General features: G+C 42.4%; 1 protein-coding gene across 1 annotated transcript in view; it reads left to right on the top strand.

Annotated features, from left to right (window-relative positions):
* Positions 1-215: 215 nt before the first annotated feature.
* The window catches only part of LOC111149141 (protein Shroom3-like), a 288,780-nt gene continuing 265,228 nt past the window's right edge, over positions 216-23,767 (top strand). Inside the window, exon 1 of the mRNA XM_022506085.1 lies at positions 216-380. Coding sequence (XP_022361793.1) covers positions 216-380 — 165 coding nt within the window. The remainder of the gene's footprint in view (positions 381-23,767) is intronic.

The following is a 23,767-nucleotide window of genomic DNA, read 5'->3' as shown; positions in this document are numbered from 1 at the left end:
CCGGAATCCCAGGAGGAAAATTTACATTCAAACACGTGCAAGTGAAAAGTCCCGGTTCGGCCTCTTGCGGTAGAGCTCGGAAGGACTTTTTCCACCGGGAAGAATTCGCGTCTCCGGACCCCGCTCTGGCCGGCGAGTATCTCCGAGGATGGGATGCGGCGCTCGGAACCGGTTCCGGCTTTAAAATCAACTCGAGGGACCATGCGTTGGGCGCGATGAGGACCCCGGAGAACTTGGAGGAGGCCGCTGCCCCACGGAACCCTCACGGCACCCCCCAGGGCAGGTACCTCTACCTGGAAGCGCTGCTGCAGGGGGGCGCTCCCTGGGGCTTTACTTTGAAGGGCGGCCTGGAGCGCGGGGAGCCGCTGATCATCTCTAAGGTATGTTTCTCTTTGTGACCCTGTCTTTGTTCGCATGCGTTTTCCACTTCGAAACTTGTGCCAGGTCCGTCAGAAATGCAACCGTAATGTCGGGGATTGCCTGAATATTGCTTCATTTGCTGCTGCACACCCTTCAGATGACAGCTGGAGATACTCTGTATGGCTTGGCGTCGGAAAGAAAAAAAATGCGTCTAGTCCGTTTAGTCTAGGAAATCCCTGGGGGAGAATGTGCTTGCTCAATGGGTCATCTTTTTGTGAATGAAATAGTGCAAAAGCAGCTACCACATGATCTTTTCAGTTATAAATCAGATTAAAGATGAACAACGCGGTGATGGGGGTGGCATGCTGTATGTTTATGAATGTGTTCCTTTGTTGAGCATATGACCAGAAAAATATCTGCTCTTTCTCCCGCCCAATGAGAATATCCAGCATTCCAGAATATTTTAGAATTTCTTTATAATTCTGGAACAATCGATTACATAAATATTATTTACTGCTTTTTGCACACTCAGAAAGAAGTAAATCAACTTTCTGTATAAATCAAACGCAAAACACCATTTCTGCCTCTTTTCTTTATCTATGTCTTTAAACTAACTTTTAAACCTTAGTCTCCCATGACATGCCTCAGTTCTTTTTCTTTGGTATGACTGGGAATACCCACTGAATGGATCCTTTTTTTTTTTTTTAGGGTTAGTCTTTCTGTTTTTCTCTTCGACTACAGAGATTAAGAGAGATTACAGAAATTTCAGAATGTTAACTGTCTACAGCAACAGAACATAAATGCTTTTTACACATATGCATTGCTTAAGAAACATTTGCAATTCGGGGGGAAACGTTTTTTTAGTTTGAGGGTGGGAAAGGGATAAATATGCCTTCTGCCCAACTCTGTTACCTGTTTAGGTTAGTTTTCATATCCCCAAAACTGTATTTTGAGAGAGATGGAAATGGATTCTTACTGTGGATAATTGGTTTCTAGCAGGCAGCCAAGAGTGTGTGGGATACCACTGTAAGGTTTGTGGCTTTTTCTCGTCTTTTCTAAGAGAACAAAAGGTATATGTATACCTATGTGTATCAGTGAGGAAGGCATCCAGCTGTAAGTGACCGAAAACCTGACTGATAGTGGCCTGGGTAAATGGGGGTTTGTTTTTCTCATACTTCAGGAAGTCTGGAGGTAGGCTGCCCATGCAAGGAGCCACAGTTCAATCATATCAATGTGGACTTCAGTGATCTCTCCACGCTGCCATCCCTATGACCTTGGTTTTTGTCCTCATGGTTACATGATGGATGCCGTGCCTCCGGTGTTGCATCTTTATCCTGGGCAGGGTTTTGGCTTTTTGTTTGGAAAGAGACAGACCTTTGCTTACATCTCATTAGCCAGAAGTGTGTCACATACCTCTCCTCAGACCAATTCCTAGCCAAGGGGCATTGGGTTATCATGACTCGTTTAGACCAGCAGGATTTCTTTCCTGGAACCTACTTTTCCTGATGTCAAGGAAACTCTGCCCACGGTTTGAATAAACTGGGGTTCTTTTTTCACGAGGAAGGAGGAAATGGATGCTAGGTAGACAACTGAGAATGTCTGCTACAAATATAAATATCGTATCTGCATGTTAGAATTCTGGCCGTAGACCCAATTTGCCTGGCCTTATGTGGTAAGATATTATGTGTCTGTACACTGGACTACAGTTTGCTGTAGGACAGGCCGAATGCTACCACTCATGAGCCAGTCCTCTAAGGCTCCATTTAATCTGCAGAACGGTGTGTGGATGGGTATACTATTACCTCCCTTATCCGAATGTATGGGGATTAAAGGAGACCATGCGTTTAGAGCAGTTAGCATAGTGCCTGGCACACAAAGGTGCTCAAAAAAGATCTTAGCAAAGGTTACGGTTATTGCTTTTTATTATTCTAGGGGACAGTTGTATGAGGATACAGATTTGGCTGCTGTACAGCGATCCAAAAAAACAATCGCTTAAACCATACCGGAGTTTCTGTCGCTCTCACATAACGATCTGAGCATAAGCCAGAATGAAAGATAGCTGCCCGAGGTCAGAGACCCAAGACCCAAGTTCCTTCTAATTTTCTTACATCCACCCTGAGGGGATGCCCCACCTGTGTGGTCACAGGGGACTCGCCACAACACCTGCTTTCCAGTGAGTAAGAAGAGGACAAAGGAGACAGGCAAGGCAATCTCTTGCCTTTCAAGGGTGTAATCTGGTGCAGTCTGCTCTGCCCATTATGTAGCCCCCAGCCCCATCTAGCTAGTTCCATTTCAGTGAAAAGTGAAATGGAACCAAATGTACAGTTCTGGTCCTCATGCGTGCTAGCCACACTTCAAGGGTCACGGTTCTTCGAAGCTCTTGTTGTCTGGCAAACTGACTCCGCCGAGCTCCGTTTCTTCCTCTCTCCAGAGTTTCCTTGGTTTCATCAAGGTGCGTTAGGGAGTCTCTCTTCTATACTCTTCCAACCTGCATTTATTACATGAAATCAGAATTTTTTTAGTCGTGTTGGTCGTCTTCTCAGGAGTGTACGAGCTTCTTTAGGGCGGGGGCTGTTGACGTTTCTGCCACATCTAACCGAGGAGCCCGGTACACAAATATTTGTCAAGTCAGCGAGAGGATGTGGGCTACGTCTTATTTCGTCTTGCATTTCCAGGATCCAGTGGAGTGCCTGGCAGAGTATGTGCTCAGTAACTTTTTTGTTTCTTTTAAGATTTTATTTATTTATGACAGAGAGAGAGAGAGGCACTACAAGCACAGGGGAGCTGGAGAGCTCCCACTGGGCAGAGAGCCCAACATGGGGCTCAATCCCAGGACCCTGGGATCATGACCTGAGCCAAAGGCGGATGCTTAATGACTGAGCCACCCAGGTGCCCCTGTGCTCGGTAAATTCTATTGCATTAATAAGCAAAGATGCAACAGAGTAGTAGGCAGGGGGAGGTGGGGAGGTAGAGTCCATGAGATGCAGATGCCTGGCAGATCTCCAGAGATGGAACACGAATCAGTTTCTCATTGTTGCTGCAAAAATTACCACAAACTGGGGTGCCTGGGTGGCTCAGTCAGTGAAGCGTCTGCCTTCAGCTCAGGTCATGATCCCAGGGTCCTGGGATCCAGCCCCACATCGGGCTCTCTGCTCAGTGGGGAGTCTGCTTCTCTCTCCCTCTGCCTGCAGCTCCCCCTGCTTGTGCTCTCTCTCTGTCCAATAAATAAATAAAATCTTTGAAAAAAAAAATCACCACAAACTTAGTGGCTTAAACCATAGGTCAGAAGTTAGCATAGGTCTCACTGGGCAAAGGTCAAGGTGTCAGCAAGGCTGAGTTCCTTTGGGACGCTCGAGGGGAGAACCTGTGTCCTTGCCCTTTCCAGCTTCTAGAGGCCGCCTCTGTTCCCCGGCACGCAGCCCCCGTCCAAAGCCAGCAATGGCAGATTAAGTCCCTCTCACATGGCATCATTCTGATCTCTAACTTCTGCCTCCCTCTTTCAATTTTAAGGACCCTTGGGAGTATACTGGGCCCACCAAGATAATCTCCCTATTTATTTATTATTATTTACTTATTTATTTGTCGGAGAGAGAGAGTACAGGAGCAAGTGCACAAGCAGGGAAGGGGCAGGCAGAGGGAGAAGCACGTTCCCCGCTGATCAGGGAGTGGGATGCAGGACTCAGTCCCAGGACCGTGGGATCACGACCTGAGCTGAAGGCAGACGTTTAATTGACTGAGCCACCCAGGCATCCCAATGATCTCCCTATTTTAAGATCCGCTGACTAACAGCTTTCATTCCATCTGCAAACGCAGTTCCCCATTGTCATATAATCTGACACATTCCGTTTCCAGGGATTAGAACATGGACGTCTTTGCGGGGAGAGGGTTGATTTTGCCTACCACCAAGCATTTGAACACTGATGAAAGTCCATGTAAGTAAGACCATGTCAGAGTTGGTACTAAAGTGAAATTTAATGGCTGATCATGCGTATCCCAGATCCTTTCTCTAGAACAGTGAGAAAAGTGCACACCAGCTCTTACACTGGTAGCCAGGTGTCCACTATTGCCTCAAGGTAGGATGACCCCCATTGTAGGGGAAGGGAAAGGGTAGGACATGTTGAATCCTACATGGGAAAGGCACGTACACTTACACCAAAGCAGTTATAAGCTGCCAGGTATGCATGACAACATAATGAAGTCTTTTTTTCTTTAGGAGAATGAATGGGAAAAGGAACTACAAAAGAGTGGCAATAAAAGCAATCATTTTCCCGTCTTTTTCTTGGAGGTTCAATGTCCTTGAAAAGGAAAGGTGGGGTTGAGGAGAGAGCCTCTGTAATCTGTGAACTTCAAAAAGAAAGGGCACCTTTTTCTTTAGTAATGATTGTATGTAGAAGCTCAAGTAATTCAATAGTTCAGGAAGTTGGCAGCCTGATTTTATGATGACTCACTCTGCCTTGTGGCTGAGAAGAGCGGTTCCACCTGTGGTAGGGGTGCACCTGCTCCAGGGTTCAGAAATCAAGAAACAAATACAATAATGATTCCCAAGGACAGCAGCTGCTGACACCGGCTGAGCTCGGACAACGTGCCACGCTCTATTCCAAGACCCCCACGCGTGTTAACTCATTTGATTTCCGCAGCTCTGTGAGGAAGGTAATAGGGTTTGCAGATGTATCCATAGGAAACGGAGACACAGTGTTTGAGTACCTTTCTGCAGCTCTCACAGCTGGTCAGTGATGGAATCGGGATTTCAATCCAGGCATTCTGCTTCCGCGGGGTCCAGGCATTTAACGGGCTGTGCCATCCAGTCATCGCCGCCTACCAAATATTTGGCTCTGTCTAGATTCTAGAGCTATATATTGGGTAAAATATGGGGTTAATATTTTGTTATGTGCGTTTTAAAATTTATTAGAGGAAAACAGTCTTTAAAAGCAGCACAAAGGTACCGTAAAATAGGTATGACTGTTGCTCAAGCAACCGTTTCAAAGTCGGTCAAGACCCATAGAAGGGGGAGTCACTTAACAGTTCTTAGTACGTGTCTTCGTGGTGTCCTCATCCGGGTGGCACCTCTTTGTGCCCTTCAGACACGACCTTCTGAAGAAGCTGCTGCCCTGGGCTCTTGCGTCCTCCACTCTCAGAACACGTGTTCCTAATTCCTGCTCCCCGGGAGGCGTCTTTGCTTTCACTGGACTCTTGGTGTGTAAATCCTGTGGTTCCGTCTTCCATGGCATCACCTTCTCTGAAACTCCTCCTTCTGCGTGTAACACCATCCTCTTCTTGCTGTCAGTCCAAATCACAGCCTTCCTCTAGCCCTTGTCCACCAAGGCTCAGCTCACTGACCCTCTGCCGTCCCCAGCATCCCATTCTTTCTCTGTCGGTGAAGTCAGAGGCGTCCTCAAACCTGTGTCTCCAGGCTTCCTGCTGACTGACACTACTCAGATTTTTAGGTGGGTTCTTCTAGCCTTAGTGATTCGATCTAATCCATGAATCCTCTCTAATTATTCCTCCTCTGGAGAGGTGTACCCAAAACCTCTCAACTGACCTGCCACTTTAAAGTGAAATGAACCGGGGGTAGCTGGGCGGTGCAGGTGATGGGGCGTCCCACTCTGGGTTTCAGCTCACATGGTGGTCCTGGGGGCGTGAGATCGAGTCCTACGTTGGGCTCTGTCCTCAGTGTGGAGTCTGCTTAAGACTCTCTCTCCCTCTCTGTCTGGCCCTGCCCTCTAAAATAAGTAAGTATGTAAATGAATGAATGAATGAATGAATAAATAAATAAATAAAATATTTAAAGTGAAATGAACTGCTTTAATGCACTGGGAGAAATCTTAGACATATCAATAGGCTAGGAAATTACTCGTTTAGGTCAGGAAATGACTCGTTTAGGTCAGGAAATTACTCCTTTAGGACATAAATTGTCTGGATGGTCATGTTGAGATTTCCTCATTTCTAGATTTTCCATATCCGTTTGTCTAAATTCAGCACTTCCCAACCTTCTAGCTTCCTTAGTGCTCCTCAGTCTCAACACACCAGCATCAGCCATACCATTTCTCATGGCCCATTTCTTCTGCACTAAAACCGTTTTTACTAGTTCTTCAGCCATAGCCCCTGAGTTCAATTTGAAATAGATTTCTAGGCAACCCCAGACCTTGGGCTGGTTGATTTTGTTTTCCCCAAAGTCATCTTTTCCATTTCCTTCAAGTACCAAGCTAAGTCAGCTTGTTATTGATCTTTTAACACAACCAATACTTTCTGGGTTTCTTTTCTTACTAGTCTTGCTTTTTCCTTTAACATCCTTTGCCCTTCTTGCCAGGGCTGTCTCTGTCTGCTGTCCTGAAACCATGTTTTGTTCCCTCAGATCCACCCCTGTCCTACATTTGCGTGAATTCCTCCTTGTGATCTCTCCAACGTGTTTATTCACACCATTTTCTGATATAGGTAGTTGTTTCCATTTGGCACGATGACAACAAATTATAATCTCTTTAAAGCCAAATGAACTCTACTTCGAGCTGTGTGTCTTGCATTTCCTGGCAAAGTACCTCACATTCACACACAGTGAATGCTTCACAAATGTGAAATGATTTATAGGATTTTAGAGCTATAAAGAACCTCAACAATCCTTCAATCCAACTTCCTCATGACACAGAGAGAAAACGGAGACTCACTAAAGTTCGTTTATTTGCCAAGACGGTTATTGCCTTAGCAAACAATTGTGTGTGTGTGTTGTGTGTGTGTGCACATGTGTGTGCACATGTGTGTAAAGCTCAGCTAGTGAGGGGATAAGTGCTTTCTGGTTGTGCCATTTATATTTTCAAATGAATCCTAGCTCCTGTTAGGCTCTTAAACTCTAGAAGCTAAGGATGTTTCCCCCTCCTTCCCCACCTCCCTCCCTCTCCCCTTCCTTCCTTCTTTTCGTTCTGTTATTCCCAGTGCTTACACCATGCATAACAGTGATGACAATGAAAATATATTAATGAATGAAGAGAAAGATGAATGAATACTTCTTTAAAAATCTTTAAAAATCTTTAAAAATCTTTAAATTTTAAAAAATTTAAAATCTTCTTTAAAAATCTTTGTTAGAGGGGCGCCTGGGTGGCTCAGTGGGTTAAAGCCTCTGCCTTTGGCTCAGGTCATGATCCCAGGGTCCTGGGATCGAGCCCCACATCGGGCTCTCTGCTCCGCAGGGAGCCTGCTTCCCCCTCTCTCTCTGCCTGCCTCTGCCTACTTGTGATCTCTGTCTGTCAAATAAATAAAATCTTAAAAAAAAAAAATCTTTGTTAGAAAGATGCGCAAATGATATGGTAGAAAAACCTCTTTTAAAAAATGAGGCAAGTAAGTTGAGTTTGGGTCTTCTTTTATGATGTCTTGCACATACTTAATGTTTGGTAAATGTTTGTTGAGTTGAATTAGATTGGGAAAAAGAGAAATTCATGGTTTTATTTAACTTTTTAGAAATTACCCAATTTAGAAATTGCTTAAAGTGTTGTATCCTTTTTTTGTCACAAACTAAGCTCATGATCTCATCATTGTCATTGAAAATGACTTTATTCAAGTAGCATGCGAGGTGATGTGCCAAATGGATAGTAGACTTGGTAAGAATTCTGCTTTTTTCCCAAGCTAATAGGTTTTCAAGGCATTGCCTTCTATGCAGGGAACACAACTTAAGGAATATTTGTCTGTCTCATTTTAACGAACCCACAATGTGACTGGAGACACATAATGAGAGACTTCCTATCCATCTTAAAAACAAAACAAAACAAAACTAAAAAACAAAAACCAAAGAACTTTCTGGGTCTTAACTAACCCATAGCCCGATTTTTCCACATCTCTCCCTTCCATGTACTTCCAAGCAGCGAACATCTTGATCCAAACCGCCGTAGAGCTGGTGTTCTCTCTGGCCCATCCAGCTCTCATGCTCTGACAGCCCAGCCCCTGAGAGGAAGTGAGGCCAAGTTTCCCTGCCCAGCTGAAGCACTGTTTTCGCCATCTTCTAATGACTCTCCCCACAAAAGATAACTTGTGTATCTCGAGCCACTGAATGGAAGGGACAGTTCTTTCCTCCCTTCAGAGGAGGCTTTTGTAACTTGGCAGATAGGTGTACAGGACACTCAGGCCTGGACATCTAAGTCTGAATTTGCTCTTACGTCAATCGCACTTTTTCTTTCCGCAGCCATCCACCCATCTATTATTAAGATCCTTCTCGATCTTGAACTGTATTTTATCATAGAGATTTATGGTATTTATCTAAAGTATTTATTTTTCAGTGCTCTTTGGTATGTTTGTACTGATTTAGGGTTGTGATTTCTGCTCTTTTCTTTCTTTTTCCCCCATTTTAGGAAAGGCTGTCCAGGATAGCACAATACACATTCCAGACGATGTAGGGCTTGGAGGGAAAATGAACATTTCATTTCTACCATGGTCTCTACTGGCTATGAGACCATAGGGAGTAATTTGGCTTTGCCGGACCTTGGTCTCTCTTTTTTGAAAACACAGCATTCTACCTAGTGGAGTTGTTATAAGTATTCCAAGCTAAACAACAGTGCTTGGAAACGACAAAACACAATCAAGAATTTAGTTACGATGATAGGGACTAGTGGGAAAATAGCAGGTGTCAAACAAGAGCTAGCAACCCACGTAACAAAGATATATTTGACTGATTTCCTTATCCTGGTAGCACTCATTACCTCACACTGAACCACTGAGCAGATAATTCTCTGCCCTCACGGAACTTATATTCCAGGAGAAAGAGGGTAACAATATGTTCATCCATGATAATTCCAGGATTGGTAAGTATCATTAAAAAACAAACAGTATGATGGATTCAAGAGTGGTAGCATTTGTGGCCTAGAGGTATGAGAAGCAGGGTTCTCTTTAAATAGGTAACCAGAGAAGAGTTTTCTGGTAAGATAACATCTGAGCTGACACCTGTTGGATGAGAAATATGAAATCAGACACACAAAGAGGTAAGTTGGTCTAGGCAGGAGAGTCTTGGGATGTTAGAAAAAAAATAATAAAGTCAGTGTTATTGGACCATAGTAAGGGTTTTAGCCTTTCAGATGCTATAAGAGAGTACCAAAGTCAGAGTGCTTTGTAAACAGCAAAAGTTAATTTCTCACAGTTCTGGAGACTGCGAAGTCCAAGATCAAGGTGCCTGTAGATTTGGGGTCTGGTGAGGTCTTGCTTCCTGGTCCACAGATGGCCATCTTCTCACTGTGTCCTGAGATGGCTGAAGGGGTGAGGGAGCTCTCTGGGGTCTGTTATAAGGCACAAATCTCATTCATGAAGGCTCTACCCTCATGACTTAATCACCTCTAAAGGCCCCAACTTCCCAATATCATCACATTGGGGAATAGGTTTCAATATATGAATTCAGGTGTGGAGAGGGCACATATAGTCTATAGAAGTAAGCAAGAGAGAGAGAGTGGTATGACATGAAATTGAAAGGTAGTCAGGGGTCAGATCATATCACACATTGTAGGAGCACCTTGGATGGGATTTCAGTATGGGGTGTGAGGGTGTATCATATCACAAGTCCTCTCTATTTATGGTGAGATGAACTGATGGAGTATATTTAAACTCTGGGTGATTTCTAGTGCTGGCTCTTAAAATCCCTTCTCTTCTCTCCCTCATATGAATTTCTAAGGTACCTCTTGGGTTTACAACAGGACAAGGCCTTCCAAAAGACAACAGTCAAAATTTTTAATTATAATTTATGGAGTGATACACAAATAAATGGCAAATATTCTCTTTTTGATTAGTTGGGAGAGGTTTATCTTTCTCTATCCCATAACTGTTGACCTCTAGGATTGTTCATCACCTCAAGCCAACAAGATCTACTGGAGTTGCTTTTGTCCTAGTAATATGACTAACTTTACTGAGGTCCTACTCTGTCACTGGCATGCCATCCCACCAAAGCTTCACAAAGCTCTGTGAGATAGAGGTCCCATTATTATTTCCATTTTATAGATAAGCATGAGGCTGGTAGAAGGTTGTAAAACTAGTTAGGTGCTAATCTAAGACTTTTTAAAATGTAAGCCTGAAAAACACCTTTGAAAGTAAAAGCTACATTGTCATTTGTAGTTCCAAAGTATACTTCCATCTACTTTGTCCCAAGTCACAATCAGCTGATAGAAGGAGTGGGATGTGTGACCTGTGGAAAAAAGCCAGGCAGCCCAAGGGCACCTTGAAGGTAGCTTGTACCATGAAATGAGGAACACACCTGAGACCTCACCTCAGCAATAAATTGGACTCCCCACATCTTCCCAGACCCTGCTTCCTGCTTTTCACTTGGGCAAGGTTCTAACCTTGGTCTCAGTTCACCCCTCCGATTGTTGTTTTTCCGCAGGGATCTTGCTGTATTTCATTTTAACATACAGTCATCAACAGTGCCTTTGTTTCTCTCTCGTGCCCTTGTTTCCTCAGTTGACTTAAACTCCTGCTCCCCATCAGCCTGAACCCTGAGCTTATCCCTTGGGCTGGATACATTCCATCACCTGGATAGACATGAGAAATAAAACCTTAACTCTCCAATCAGGCCTGTTACCCAAGGAGAAACACTAATTGACTGAATGAACAGAAAGGGTCGAATGCCAACAGGGCCTGCATCCAGTCTACACAGGGAATCGGGCTCAAGGTTCATGCTGGTGGAGAACTGATTTTCTGGGGTGCTCCAAGTTCTTGCCTTCCAGCATGGTGAGGAGATCGACACCACAGCAGATGGTCTTCCATGGAGCAGGGTTCATTGTGCCAAACTATTTTGCTCGTCCCTTTCTAGCTCTTGCTTACCTTAAAATGTAACTGAACTACTGTGATTTGCCTATCACTCCATAATCGCCAGCGTAGCTCCGGCTCGGTCTCCCACGTTGCTGTCTCTCTCCAGGCTTACCTTGCCTGCTCTGGCTCCATGACTCTCATTAGTACCCATGCTCCCCGAAAGGCACACTTTCTAGCTCTCCTCCTAGTGTGTTCACTTAGCACAATCCTGGGACCTCCACACGCAGCTGCTCAAAGCCCCGGCTTCCCGGTAGTGTCCTCGCCCGGCTGGCCTCGTCCCTCAGCCATTCTCAGCTCCTGGCAATGGTTTAGACAAATCTGAGAATTCTAAAGATCTCAAGATTACAGAAAACTATGACATGAATTTGGAATTAACACACAGTCGATTTAAATGGAATAAGCAGTCTTCGAGTTAGCTGGACTAAGTGCCTAGCACTTCGGGGATTAAATTGTATCGTAAACCACACATTTGCTAGAAGGTCGGAAGAAAGGTTAAACTTCTAGAAGTAATTGTCTTGCTCCTTTGTTTTAAAAAGTTGAAAATTTCAGTGGGAGGAGTTGTATAGACATAATTTAAGCTTCATCATCTTGTGTGTAGTCCTCTGAGAAGTTCGTATTTTTTTAGGCCTCCTCTCAGGGAAACCGGGAAGTTAGCTTCTGGAATTCAGACACAGGATCTGGCTGGGTCCCAGCAGTAATGCACCCATTGGATGTGAGATAGGAGAGTAAACAGTGAGTAGATTTGGGGCGATGAGTTTGTAGAAAATGCTTGACACTTTCCTTTATTCCTTGAGTTTTTAGGGGGCAGAGGGTTGTTTTTCGTATTTTCACTTTCGAGCAGCAGATCAAAAACCACACAGCCATCGACTTAAGCATGAGCAGCGGGAAAGTTAATTAGTTTTGTTCTTCAGGATTGCATGACGGTTGTGTCCTGGTGCTCGTGACTCACCCTTTACGATCACATGAGTTGGGGCAGGATCTTGAAAGAATTGCGATCATGGCTTCCCAAACATACGGAAGTTGATGCATTTGGCATTTCTGATGAGTGCAGGCTGTGGACTCTTCCAGTGGGCCAGGCTCAGTCAGGTTTCTGAACCCGGGCACTAAATGAAGTACGGCAGTCACCTTTCCTCTTTCTAAGAGAAGGCAAAATAAAGTGGGGAGAGCCCCAAGGTGGAAAGAAGGAAATGGACCCAGAGTAACAAGATTTATATTTACTCGGTTTCTGCTGTCGGTTAATTAATATTCTGTTAAGTTCTTTTATTTATGGTTCTGTTGAATGAGATTTGATTGGACCTATGAAGAAAGTGATTTTTCATAAATGCTGGAGCCCGGGTTTAAAACTAAGTTATTTCATGCACTCTCTCACCTATTAGGTCCCCACGTCATTTATCGAAGCCTAAAATAGGGCAGCACCGGGGAGACCAGAGCAAGCAAGTCTCGCACCCAAAGGGCACTTGTTCTCTGTTTCTGTTTCTACCCCTTGGAGCTGACCCGGTCACTGCCACACCACGTTTCCTCAGTGCTCACTTCTGGGTGTGCTGGCTTGGCTGCCTACTATGGGCATCCACACTTCCCGGCTTCAGGACTTTATTTTGTCTCCCTTTGCCACCTGCTGAAGGGCGCTGGGAGCAGCCTTCAACCCGGGACTGAGTTGAGTTGGTCAACGGTCCGCCTCGCTCATCCCTCAGATGGGGACCTCTGAGACAGGCGGTTTCCACGTGCTCCTGGGGTTGTCCTGGCAGAAGTGAGCTGCACGGGCTCCTGGCCACAGCTGGCTTGAAAAGCCGTCCCTGTGGCCTGCCTTCTCCTGCCTCCCTTCCCCACCTCCCTCTCAGCACGTGTCACTTTCCTGTGTTGTCAGTTCCCTTCACTTGTGTTTGAGTTCTTGACTCCGAGTCTGCTTCTGTGAAACCCAAACCAAGATGGCCGCCATCTGGGGAACACCTGTAAGCAAAAGCCAGATCCTAAAGCCTAATGTAGACTGATTCCAGAGCCTGTGGTCTTTCCGTTCTGCCACGGGATTCAAGTCAGAGGGCTTCAGTAGTATCGTAGACCTATGTTTCCTTGGGTGTGAAGAAAAGGACAAATTCCTTCTTGGGTGGAATGTTTTAAAATTCTCTCTTTCATCTTCTACCCCTTCCCAGGACTGCCTTTCTTTTTCTCCACTGAGTGGGTTATGAGTCAAACTGTTTTCATCATCACTTCTTTTTTCCGTAGAGTCAAGCACCAGAAAACTTCTCCTCTCCTCCCTGAGGACAATCCAGTTCTCTTCTGTTCTGTAGATTCCTTTCTTCTCTAGAATCTACAGGTTACTGGTTAAGGAAAATCTGCTCCTCTGAGCACAGGAGCCCAGGGGTGGTGGTGGTGGTGGTAGTGGTGGAAATATTGATTCTTTTGGAGCTCTCTAAGCATACTTTCTTTTCTAGAATTTTACTTATGTTGCTTCTCCTCTTTCTCAATGCATACAATAAACATAGCACAAGAAGAAAGTGGATAACATATTGGTTTTTAGTCCAGCATATGTGACATTATACCATGGCAGTGGAATGAGGTTTGGCACCAAAGCAAGCAATAAAATATAATTTCTATCTGATTTCTATAGAATTTTCTGTAGAAATTTCTATATTTTTAAAATATAATTTCTAGTGATATAATTTCTATTTCATCCCAGCCTAATTACACAATAACTTTTCAACACTAAAAATCACCACTTTAAAGTAACTTGTACCACTGCCAAATTCAATGCAAGAAGCTTCTTTTGAAGCCGTTTCCTGTCAATATGAATATTCTTTGACTCCCTATGTTGTCTTTTCCCAGTTTCCTTGTTTTTTTGCTTGAGTTCACTGAAGACTGACGAACAGTAGCTTCAAGTGACAGCCATTAGTCTGCCGTAAACCTCGGCTTGAACTTGAATGGCTAGAATAATGACTAGATTTTATGTAATATAGTTCATGTTGTCAGCTGTATGAAATTGGCCGCTCAAGAGAAGAAATGTGTTTAGTCCTTTCTTTTCTCAATCTCTATTTGAATATAACAATGCAAAAGGCATTATTCCTTTTTTTTTTCAGTTTATTCAGCGTTCAACTCTAAAAAAGCAATAAACTTATACTCTGTTAAAACAGAGAAGCTGAGGAAAGTGTTTGCCTCTTTATATGAATAGAAATTAACAAGCATTTTAAAAAATCGCGTTTGTGTGTATGTGAGCCCAGGGAGGGGCATTTCGTTGTAACGAGGGAGGTCTTGGCAAGTCAGGGTTCATTTTAACTTCATGGTGTTGATTGCGGAACACAGTTATGCCTCCTCTTACTGTAGGGAGCCTGTGGAATAGAAAATAGATTCAGAAAGTGGTACAGAAGAAAATTATCCCCCGTCTTCCCATCTCTCAAGCAGGGCAAAAATTCTTCTTAGTCAAAGTTCCTTGGTTTGTCCTAGTTATGCTGTCATTTCATGGAGTTAAAAATATACCTTGCTATACATTACTGGTGAGAATATACAATGGTGCAGCCACTTTCGAAAAACATACTTTTTAAAAAAATGTTAAAATGTTAAAAACAGAGTTACCTTATCACCCAACAATTATACCTCTAAGTATATACCCAGGAGAAATGAAAACACGTCTGTAAAAAGACATACTCAAATGTTTGTGGCCTCACTGTTTACAATAGTCAAAAAGTGGAAAAAATATCCAAATATCAAAATATGGTATTGTTATATAATGGAATACTACTTGAGAAAAAAAGGCACTGAATACTGAAAGATGTTACAACATCGATTAACCTCAAAAATATTATGCTCAGTTGGAGAAGCCAGACACCCACACACAAATATGTATATCATGCAATTCCACTTCTATGAGATATCCAAGAGAGGTGCATCTATAGAGACAGAAAGTAAATTTCTTTCTGCTTGAGGCTAGTGAAGGGAATAGCGAGTGACTATAGATGAGATGAGTACAAAGTTTCTTTCTGAGGTCATGGAAATGTTCTAAAGTAGATCACAGTGATGATTCCACAATTCTTTCTATTAAAAAACATTGAATGGTAAGGAACAAGCCACTTTTATTCTGGTTATAAGAAATGAGAAGGAAGAGTGTATCTGGGTGGCTCCATTGGTTAAGCGTCAGCCTTCAGTTCAGGTCATGATCCCAGGGTCCTGAGATCAAGTCCCACATCAGGCTCCCTCCTTGGTGAGGAGTCTGCTTCTTCCTCTCCCCACTGCTTATGCTCTCTGTCTCTCTCACACTCTCTCTCTCAAATAAATACATAAAACCTTTTTTAAAAAAATGAGAAAGAACCAAAAAAAGGAGAAAAAGTAAATAAGAATCACAAAGTAGATTATTACTCACCATGTATTGATTTAATTAACTGAAATTTAAAGTAGTAGAAGATGACCAAAACGAAGGTCTAAAAAGCTTGGCAGAGTCTAATTAAAGAAACAGGAAACTCTAAAAAGTTACTCATACGTCAGTTTAGGGTATGAGGGAGAATATGCCACATTCAGAAGTCCTAGGCAGTGGATTCTAGGATTTTCCCTGAAGGAAGAATGAAAAATGCCTTTCTCATCATCAAGATCTTAAATCTTCATGTTTAATTTTGCCCAAGTTTTGGGATGCCCGGGGGGCTTAGTGGGTTAAGGTTCTGCCTTCCGCTCAGGTCATGATCCCAGGATCCAGCATCGGGCTCCTTGCTCAGTGGGGAGCCTGCTTCTCCCTCTCCCTGCTCTGCCTGCTGCTCCCACTGCTTGTGCTCTCTCTCTCTTTCTCTCTGACAAATAAATAAATAAAATCTTTAAAAGAAAATCTTGCCCAGGGGAAGGAAGAGTCTCTCAAAAGTCTACAGAATCCCCTGCCATCCTCCATTCTAGTACCTGCTGATCAAAACTGTCTCAGAGGGGCGTCTGGGTGGCTCAGTTGTTAAGCGTCTTCCTTCAGCTCAGGTCATGATCTCAGGGTCCTGGGATCCAGCCCCGTATCGGGCTCCCCGCTCAGCAGGGAGTCTGATCCTTCTTCTCCCACTACCCTTGCTTGTGTTCCTTCTCTTGCTGTGTCTCTCTCTATGAAATAAATAAATAAAATCTTTTTTTTTTCAAAGATTTTATTTATTTATTTGACAGACAGAGATCACAAGTAGGCAGAGAGGCAGGCAGAGAGAGAAAGAGAGGGAAGCAGGCTCCCTGCTGAGCAGAGAGCCCGATGTGGGACTCGATCCCAGGACCCTAAGATCATGACCTGAGCCAAAGGCAGCGGCTTAACCCACTGAGCCACCCAGGCGCCCTGAAATAAATAAGTAAAATCTTAAAAAAAAAAAAAAAAAAAACCCAGGGATCTACAGTGACTGAGTACACGTACAGTTGCTGAAGTGTAGTGGCTGTCCCTTCATGGGAAGAGATGATGGACATCTCTTGTGCAATTAACTAATCAATAACTCTTTTTTTCTGTTATGGTTTCTAGCTCTCCCATGCACTAGACTTAATTCAGAAGTGTGTTCTTAAATGGCATAAATCACATTTTCCTGTTGACAGTTTACTTTTGATTTTTCTAAAATTTATAACGGACACAGAAGAAAAGATGGTGGTTGGGGCTGTTGGTAGGGAAAATCACTGGTTATAAGGAAGGGTGATAATGAAAGAAAGACTAGAAAGCAATTTAATGAGGCTTTAGAAAAATACAATTTTTTTTTTGCCATTTTCTTCTGGGGAAAAGAATTCCTTCATGAAATAAATATTTAAAATAGTTCATATACAAAGCCCAGGAATGTTTGCTTTGCAATGTAGCAGTTTCACAATCAGAAATTCTAAATCTTTGAAGAATTCTAAAAAAAAAAAAGAAAAGAAAAGAAAAAGTTTATAGTAGAATGACTAGAAAAATACTTCAGTGAAGTAACTGGATGTAGGATAATTTTTAAAAAGCCCAGATGACCCCTATGAAAAAGCAATAATAAGAAGAAGAAACAATAGGGGAACAATGTCTCTTCAAGCCCTTCTGCCCAATTTTTAACTGGATCACTTGGTTTTTGTTGTTTTGGTTTTAAAAACATATTCTGGATATTAATCCCTTATCCAATATATGCTTCACTTTTTTCTTCTCTCTTTCTGTGGTTTGCTTTTTCACTCTGTTGATAGCATCCCGTGACACACAAATTTTTTTATTTTGACGAAGCACAGTATTTTTTCTTTTGTTGTCTGTGCTTCTGGCGTCACATCTAGGAAATTACTGAAGTTCATGTCATGAAGCTTTTTCTTTATATCTTCTTTTAAGCGTTTCATAGTTTTAGCTTTTACTTTAGGTCGTGGATTCATTTTTTTTTTTTAAAGATTTTATTTATTTATTTGACAGACAGAGATCACAAGTAGGCAGAGAGGCAGGCAGAGATAGAGGAGGAAGCAGGCTCCCCGCTGATCGAGAGCCCGATGCGGGGCTCCATCCCAGGACCCTGAGATCATGACCTGAGCCGAAGGCAGCGGCTTAACCCACTGAGCCACCCAGGCGCCCCTCGTGGATTCATTTTGAGTTAGTTCTTGTATTTGGTGTAAAGCAAGGATTAAACTTCATTATTTTAGTTGTAAATATACAGTTTTCTTAACACGATATATTAAAAAGACTGTCTTAATTACACAGTCAAATTAAATCATTTGACTATATATGTGAGAGTTTATTTCCGGGCTCCCTATTCTATTCCATTGGTCTGTATGTTTATCTGTACGCTACTTCAGCACCCTAAGTTTTGAAATCAAGAAGTGTGAGACCTACCATTGTGTCCTTCTTTTTTTTTAAATTTTTTAAATTTCTTTTCAGCATAACAGTATTCATTGTTTTTGCACCACACCCAGTGCTCCATGCAATCCGTGCCCTCTCCAATACCCACCACCTGGCTCCCCCAACCTCCCACCCCCCGCCCCTTCAAAACCCTCAGATTGTTTTTCAGAGTCCATAGTCTCTCATGGTTCACCTCCCCTTCCAATTTCCCTCAACTCCCTTCTCCTTTCCATCTCCCCTTGTCCTCCATGCTATTTGTTATGCTCCACAAATAAGTGAAACCATATCATAACTGACTCTCTCTGCTTGACTTACTTCACTCAGCATAATCTCTTCCAGTCCCGTCCATGTTGCTACAAAAGTTGGGTATTCATCCTTTCTGATGGAGGCATCATACTCCATAGTGTATATGGACCACATCTTCCTTATCCATTCGTCCGTTGAAGGGCATCTTGGTTCTTTCCACAGTTTGACGACCATGGCCATTGCTGCTATAAACATCATCACTAGCCATCAGGGAGATTCAAATTAAAACCACATTGAGATACCACCTTACACCAGTTAGAATGGCCAAAATTAGCAAGACAGGAAACAACATGTGTTGGAGGGGATGTGGAGAAAGGGGAACCCTCTTCCACTGTTGGTGGGAATGCAAGTTGGTGCAGCCACTTTGGAGAACAGTGTGGAGATTCCTCAAGAAATTAAAAATAGAGCTTCCCTATGATCCTGCAATTGCACTACTGGGTATTTACCCCAAAGATACAGATGTGTCCTTCTTTTTAAAGATTTTTTTTTTTTTTTGGCTATTTGGGGTCCCTTAAGATTCTATATGAATTTTAGGATAGAGTTTTCTATTTCTGCAAAAAAAGGACATTGGAATTTTGATAGGGATTGCACAGAATTTGTAAATAGCTTTGGACAATACTGACGTTTTAACAGTATAAATCTTGAATCTATGAACATGAAGTGTTTTTCCATTTATTTGTATCTTCTTTAATCTTTCAGCAGTGTTTTGTAGTTTTCACCTTACAAGTATTTTGTCTCCTTGGTTAACTTTATTCCTAAGTACTTTTTCCTTTTGATGTTTTTGTAGGTGGATTTGTTTTCTTAATTTTCTTTTCAGGATCTTCATTGTTAGTGCGCAGAGACAACAGTTGCTCTATGTTGATTTTGTATCCTGCAGCCTTGATGATTCCACTGATTAGTTCTAACAGGTTTTGTGTGCATGTGTGTGTGTGTGTGCACGTGCGCATGTGGCATTCTATATAGAAGACTAATAAGTCATCTACAAACAGGTGATTTTACTTCTGTTTCAGTTTGGATGCCTTTTGTATTTCTTTTTCTTGCCTAATTGCTGTGGCTAATAGTATGTTGAACAGAAGTGGCGAGACAGAGTATCTTTCTCTTATTTCTGCTCCTAGAGTTAAAGCTCTCAGTCTTCTACCACTGAATATGTATGTTAGTTATAAGTTTTTCATATATGATCTCTGTTATGTCACACTTTAAAAAAATCTATAAAAGTACTAAAATAAAATATAGGTAAATATATATGTTGTTTGGAGGAAGGAAAACATGACAAAGACAAAAATTCTATGGGAAAGATAAGGGTAATAGGTTTGATTATGTTTAAAAAAATGAAAATATCTATATGGCAAAAGCTCCATAAAATATAATGATATGATAAATAGGGTAAGGTCCTTAATATAAGAGAGCTCTTACATATAACTAAGAAGAAAAAGTTACACATAAAAGCTAAGTTGGCAAAGGACATGAACATGCAGTTCACAAGGGAAGAATAGGAGGGAGTCAAGGAATATCCAGGAAAAGCATTTACCATCCCCGTAACTAAAAAAATAAAAATTGAAATGAGATGGAATTTTTAATTTTTAAAAATTTTATTTATTTTTTAAAAGATTTTATTTATTTGACAGAAGAGATCACAAGTAGGCAGAGGCAGGCAGAGAGAAGGAGGAAGCAGGCTCCCTGCTTAGCAGAGAGCCCCATGTGGGGCTCAATCCCAGGACTCTGAGATCATGACCTGAGCCAAAGGCAGAGGCTCAATGCACTGAGCCACTCAGGCGCCCCTAATTTTTAAAAATTTTAAACCATTTTTTAAACCTGTAAGACTGACAAAGATCAGGAAGAGTGATAACATGCACTTGGTAATAGTAATTTCCCATGGGAATACAAACTGGTTACATCCTTTCTGGAGGGCACCAAGTAGTAACTCTAAAAAATATGCATACACAACCATTTTATAACTCTGGGTTTATCCTAAAAAAAAAAAAAAAACCATGCAAGATGTATATACAAGGATGTTCACTGATGTGTTATCTAAAAGACCAAAAAGCTGGAAAAAAAATCTAAATGTCCAAAACCATGGGACCAGTAAAAATGATGATGCTGATATAATGTATAATGTATATATACATGCATATAGGTGTATCCCTCTCTATATATGTATGGATATATATCTATATATATGTACATATTTATTTTTTAGTGAAAAATAAATTGGTAAATAATATTGCTACTACAATTTCAGTTTTATTTACTTATATGTCTTTGATAAAATTTAGGAGACTATAGATAAGAGAGTATTAGAAATTATTGTGTCTTGGATAGTGGGATTTTAAGTGATTTAAATTTTCCTTTTTTCACTTATTTTTCTAAGGTTTCTAGAACAAACATGTAAAGTCTTGTGGTAGTTATGGTTTTGTTAATTGAAAAAAACAGTGATGACTTTTTTTTAAAGATTTATTTATTTGACAGAGAGAGAGAGACAGTGAGAGAGGGAACACAAGCAGAGGAAGTGGGAGAGGGAGAAGCAGGCTTCCAGCTGAGCAGGGAGCCCGATGAGGGGCTTGAACCCAGGACCCTGAGGATCATGACCTGAGCCGAAGGTAGACACTTAATGACTGAGCCACCCAGGTGCCCCCAGTGATGACTTTTTAAAATTGTGGTAAAATATATACACATAATGTTCAACATTTTAACCATTTTTAAGCGTACAATTCAGCAATATTTAGTACGTTCGTATTGTTGTGCAACCATCAGGACTATCCATCTTCAGGACTTTTTCATCTTTCCAAACTACTTCTCTGTACCCATTAAGCAACACGTTCCCATTACCCCCTCTTCTAGTGATGACTTCTTAAAATCAGAAAAATTCTATATTTAGTCATCTTTATGCATCCTTTCCCCTTCTCAACTACACACACACTTCAAAAATAACAATTTTATTGAGATACAGTTCACATACTATAGCACACATACATCTTTGAAGTATTTGAGTCCTTTGTCTTTTTTTTTAATTGGAAAATATTATAACCATGCATGAAGTACAAGGTTAGGGTTAATGTTCTTGCATTTCTTTAGGAAAGATGATAGAGGAGTCATTTTAAGTGAATGTTACCTGCTAGAAACCTGTGTCCCGTTTTTGGAAAGGAGCTCTGGTTGCCTTCAAAGACGGTTCCAACTGTTCCGACTGGAACCAGCTCCCCTCCTAGCGCTGAGTTACACCCGAGAGCAGGAATCCATTAATAGGTCAACAGCAGGAGAGGGAGCAGGGGCATTGGAAAGGGCCGAGGGCAGCTGCGGTTCATTTGGTAGTTTAAAATTGGCTTTTCTTTATTCTCTTATTCCTGCTACCTCCATAGAATCCAGGAAGAATAGGGATGTTTTCTCCTGCACGTTTGATTGTAATAACAGGCCGAGATCTCTTTGAACGTAACCAGTGAAGGAAAGAATCATCCGTGGCCATCAAACTGGGTAAAACAGTCACATAATCTCGGGTTTGTCGTTTGAATCCTATTAATTATAATTGTGCGGACTTGTACAGTGAGAACGCTTCGGGGGCTTTTAACGAGATTTTCCAAAGACCACATTCCTCGTTAGAGCTTCCCCATCACCGCACGCTTGAGCGACGCTGCACAGCCGAATAGCTGGGATTTTTTTCCACCCTGGTCATAGTCGGAAGACAAAGGACTCCTCCCCCGGCCAGCGCGCCCGGGAGCCTGGGCCCAGTGGCCTGACAGCGCTTCAGCGGGGAGCTTTTATTCCGTCCTGCTTGGCCGTCAGGCCTCATTCAGGGAACAGGATCAAGTGGGAGGAGCGTGTGGAGAAAAAAGAAAAAATCAATGGAGGAAAATCCCACACAGCCAGACAGATTGCCACGGAGCCACAGGTCCCTTTCACGGATGCTGAGTCATGGATGCAATGTAGGATAAGGCGCAGGAACCCGTATAATCCTCCTTTTCACGGCATCGTGCGCTCTGGGCGCTTTGGCCAACGTCCCATCGGGGCACTTGAGCACAGGTGTTGCACTAGTGTGGCGATGCACTTGCCTTCTCTGAGGAGCCTCGAGTTCCGTGCAAGAGCTGGGGACCCTGCGGTTGATACCGAAGGTACCTTGGGGCCTCACACCCCTGCTCATTGTCAGTCTCTCCTGGCCTCTGCCTGGTCTGGAGATCATCCCTCACGGGCCTGCTCCTTCTCATTCACAGAGTTCTTGTGAGGCTCCCATAGGGTCAGCTCATATGTTTGTCACAGAATCACGGCATACTTCTTAGTCATCATCATTGGAATTTTTATATTTGAATTTAGAAGTCGTGTGTATATGACTCTTCTGGACATAGCTCGAGGATAACAGACTGTGTGTATGGACTTTCGCTATTGCCAAAAGAAAGAAAAGAAGGAACTTTTTAATATTACTCAAGGGAGAGTGTTGAAGGCTATAACTTATACAGTTGTGTAATTTACCTTATGCAAGTTATAACGTAAGTTAAAGGCCTTTTAAACTTATATGTGAGATAAAAATGGTCTCTCCACTTGCTTTCAGTTTAATAAAAATAGCATATTGGTGAGGGCACTCATCCAAAGGCATCCTTCCCTTTTACATAAAATCTGGCATAGCATAGTGACTAAGAGCACAAGCTCTAGAGCTAGAATTTTGGGGTCAAATTTGAACTCTGTACTTGCTGACGGTGTGCCTTGGGAGAGTTATTTAACCTCTGTTTCTCTCTCTCTCTCTTTTACAATTTATTTATTTGAGAGAGAGAGAGAGAAAGCACAAGCAGAGGGAAGAGACAGAGGGAGACAAAGAAGCAGCCTGAGCAAGGGGCCAGATGTGGGACTCAATCCCAGGACCCTGGGATCATGACCCAAGCTGAAGGCAGATGCTTAACAAACTGAGCGACTCAGGCACCCCTGTTTTTCTCAATTTTAAAACTAGGATAGTAGGTGATAACTACTTCATAAGGTCATGCGACTTTTTAATGAGTTAATAGAAGTAAAGTTCCCAGAACAGTGGCTGATACACAGTAAGTATCATTAGTATTATCTAGTTGCTTGAAAGAGAATTTGGGGGAAAGAAGGAGAAAGAGAAGGCCAAATAATACTCCCCTCCCCAAACCAAACCAAAGAGGAAAGAGTCATCAAGAGAGATTAAGACAGTGGGGAATATAGGGTCCGGATGGATACACAGTTGCACAAACAGACACCAAAACTAGATGCTTTCACCCTTGTCTTTATGACATTTATGTGTCTTACCACTGAGGGTTTTAAGCCATATTACATTTTTACATCATAGGCCATGTATTCGTTTGCTAGGGCTGCCATAACAAAATACCATACACATGCACTGGGCGGCTTTAACAATGGAACTTTTTCTCATAGTTCTGGAAGCTAGGAGTCCAAGATCAAGGTGGTAGGCAGGTTTGATTTCTTCTGAGGTCTCTCTCCTTGGTTTGCTCACTGTGTCCCCACATGGTCTTTCCTCTGTGTGTGCACATCCCTGATGTTTCCTGTGTGTCTAAGCTCCCTCTTATAACACACGGTCATACTGGGTTAAAGCCATACATCTCTGATAGCCATGTTTTAACG

Source organism: Enhydra lutris, unplaced genomic scaffold, assembly GCF_002288905.1.
Source record: "Enhydra lutris kenyoni isolate GAN:26980312 unplaced genomic scaffold, ASM228890v2 scaffoldscaffold21, whole genome shotgun sequence".
NCBI classification, from domain to species: Eukaryota; Metazoa; Chordata; class Mammalia; order Carnivora; family Mustelidae; genus Enhydra; species Enhydra lutris.
This window is presented reverse-complemented; position numbering and strand designations above follow the sequence as displayed.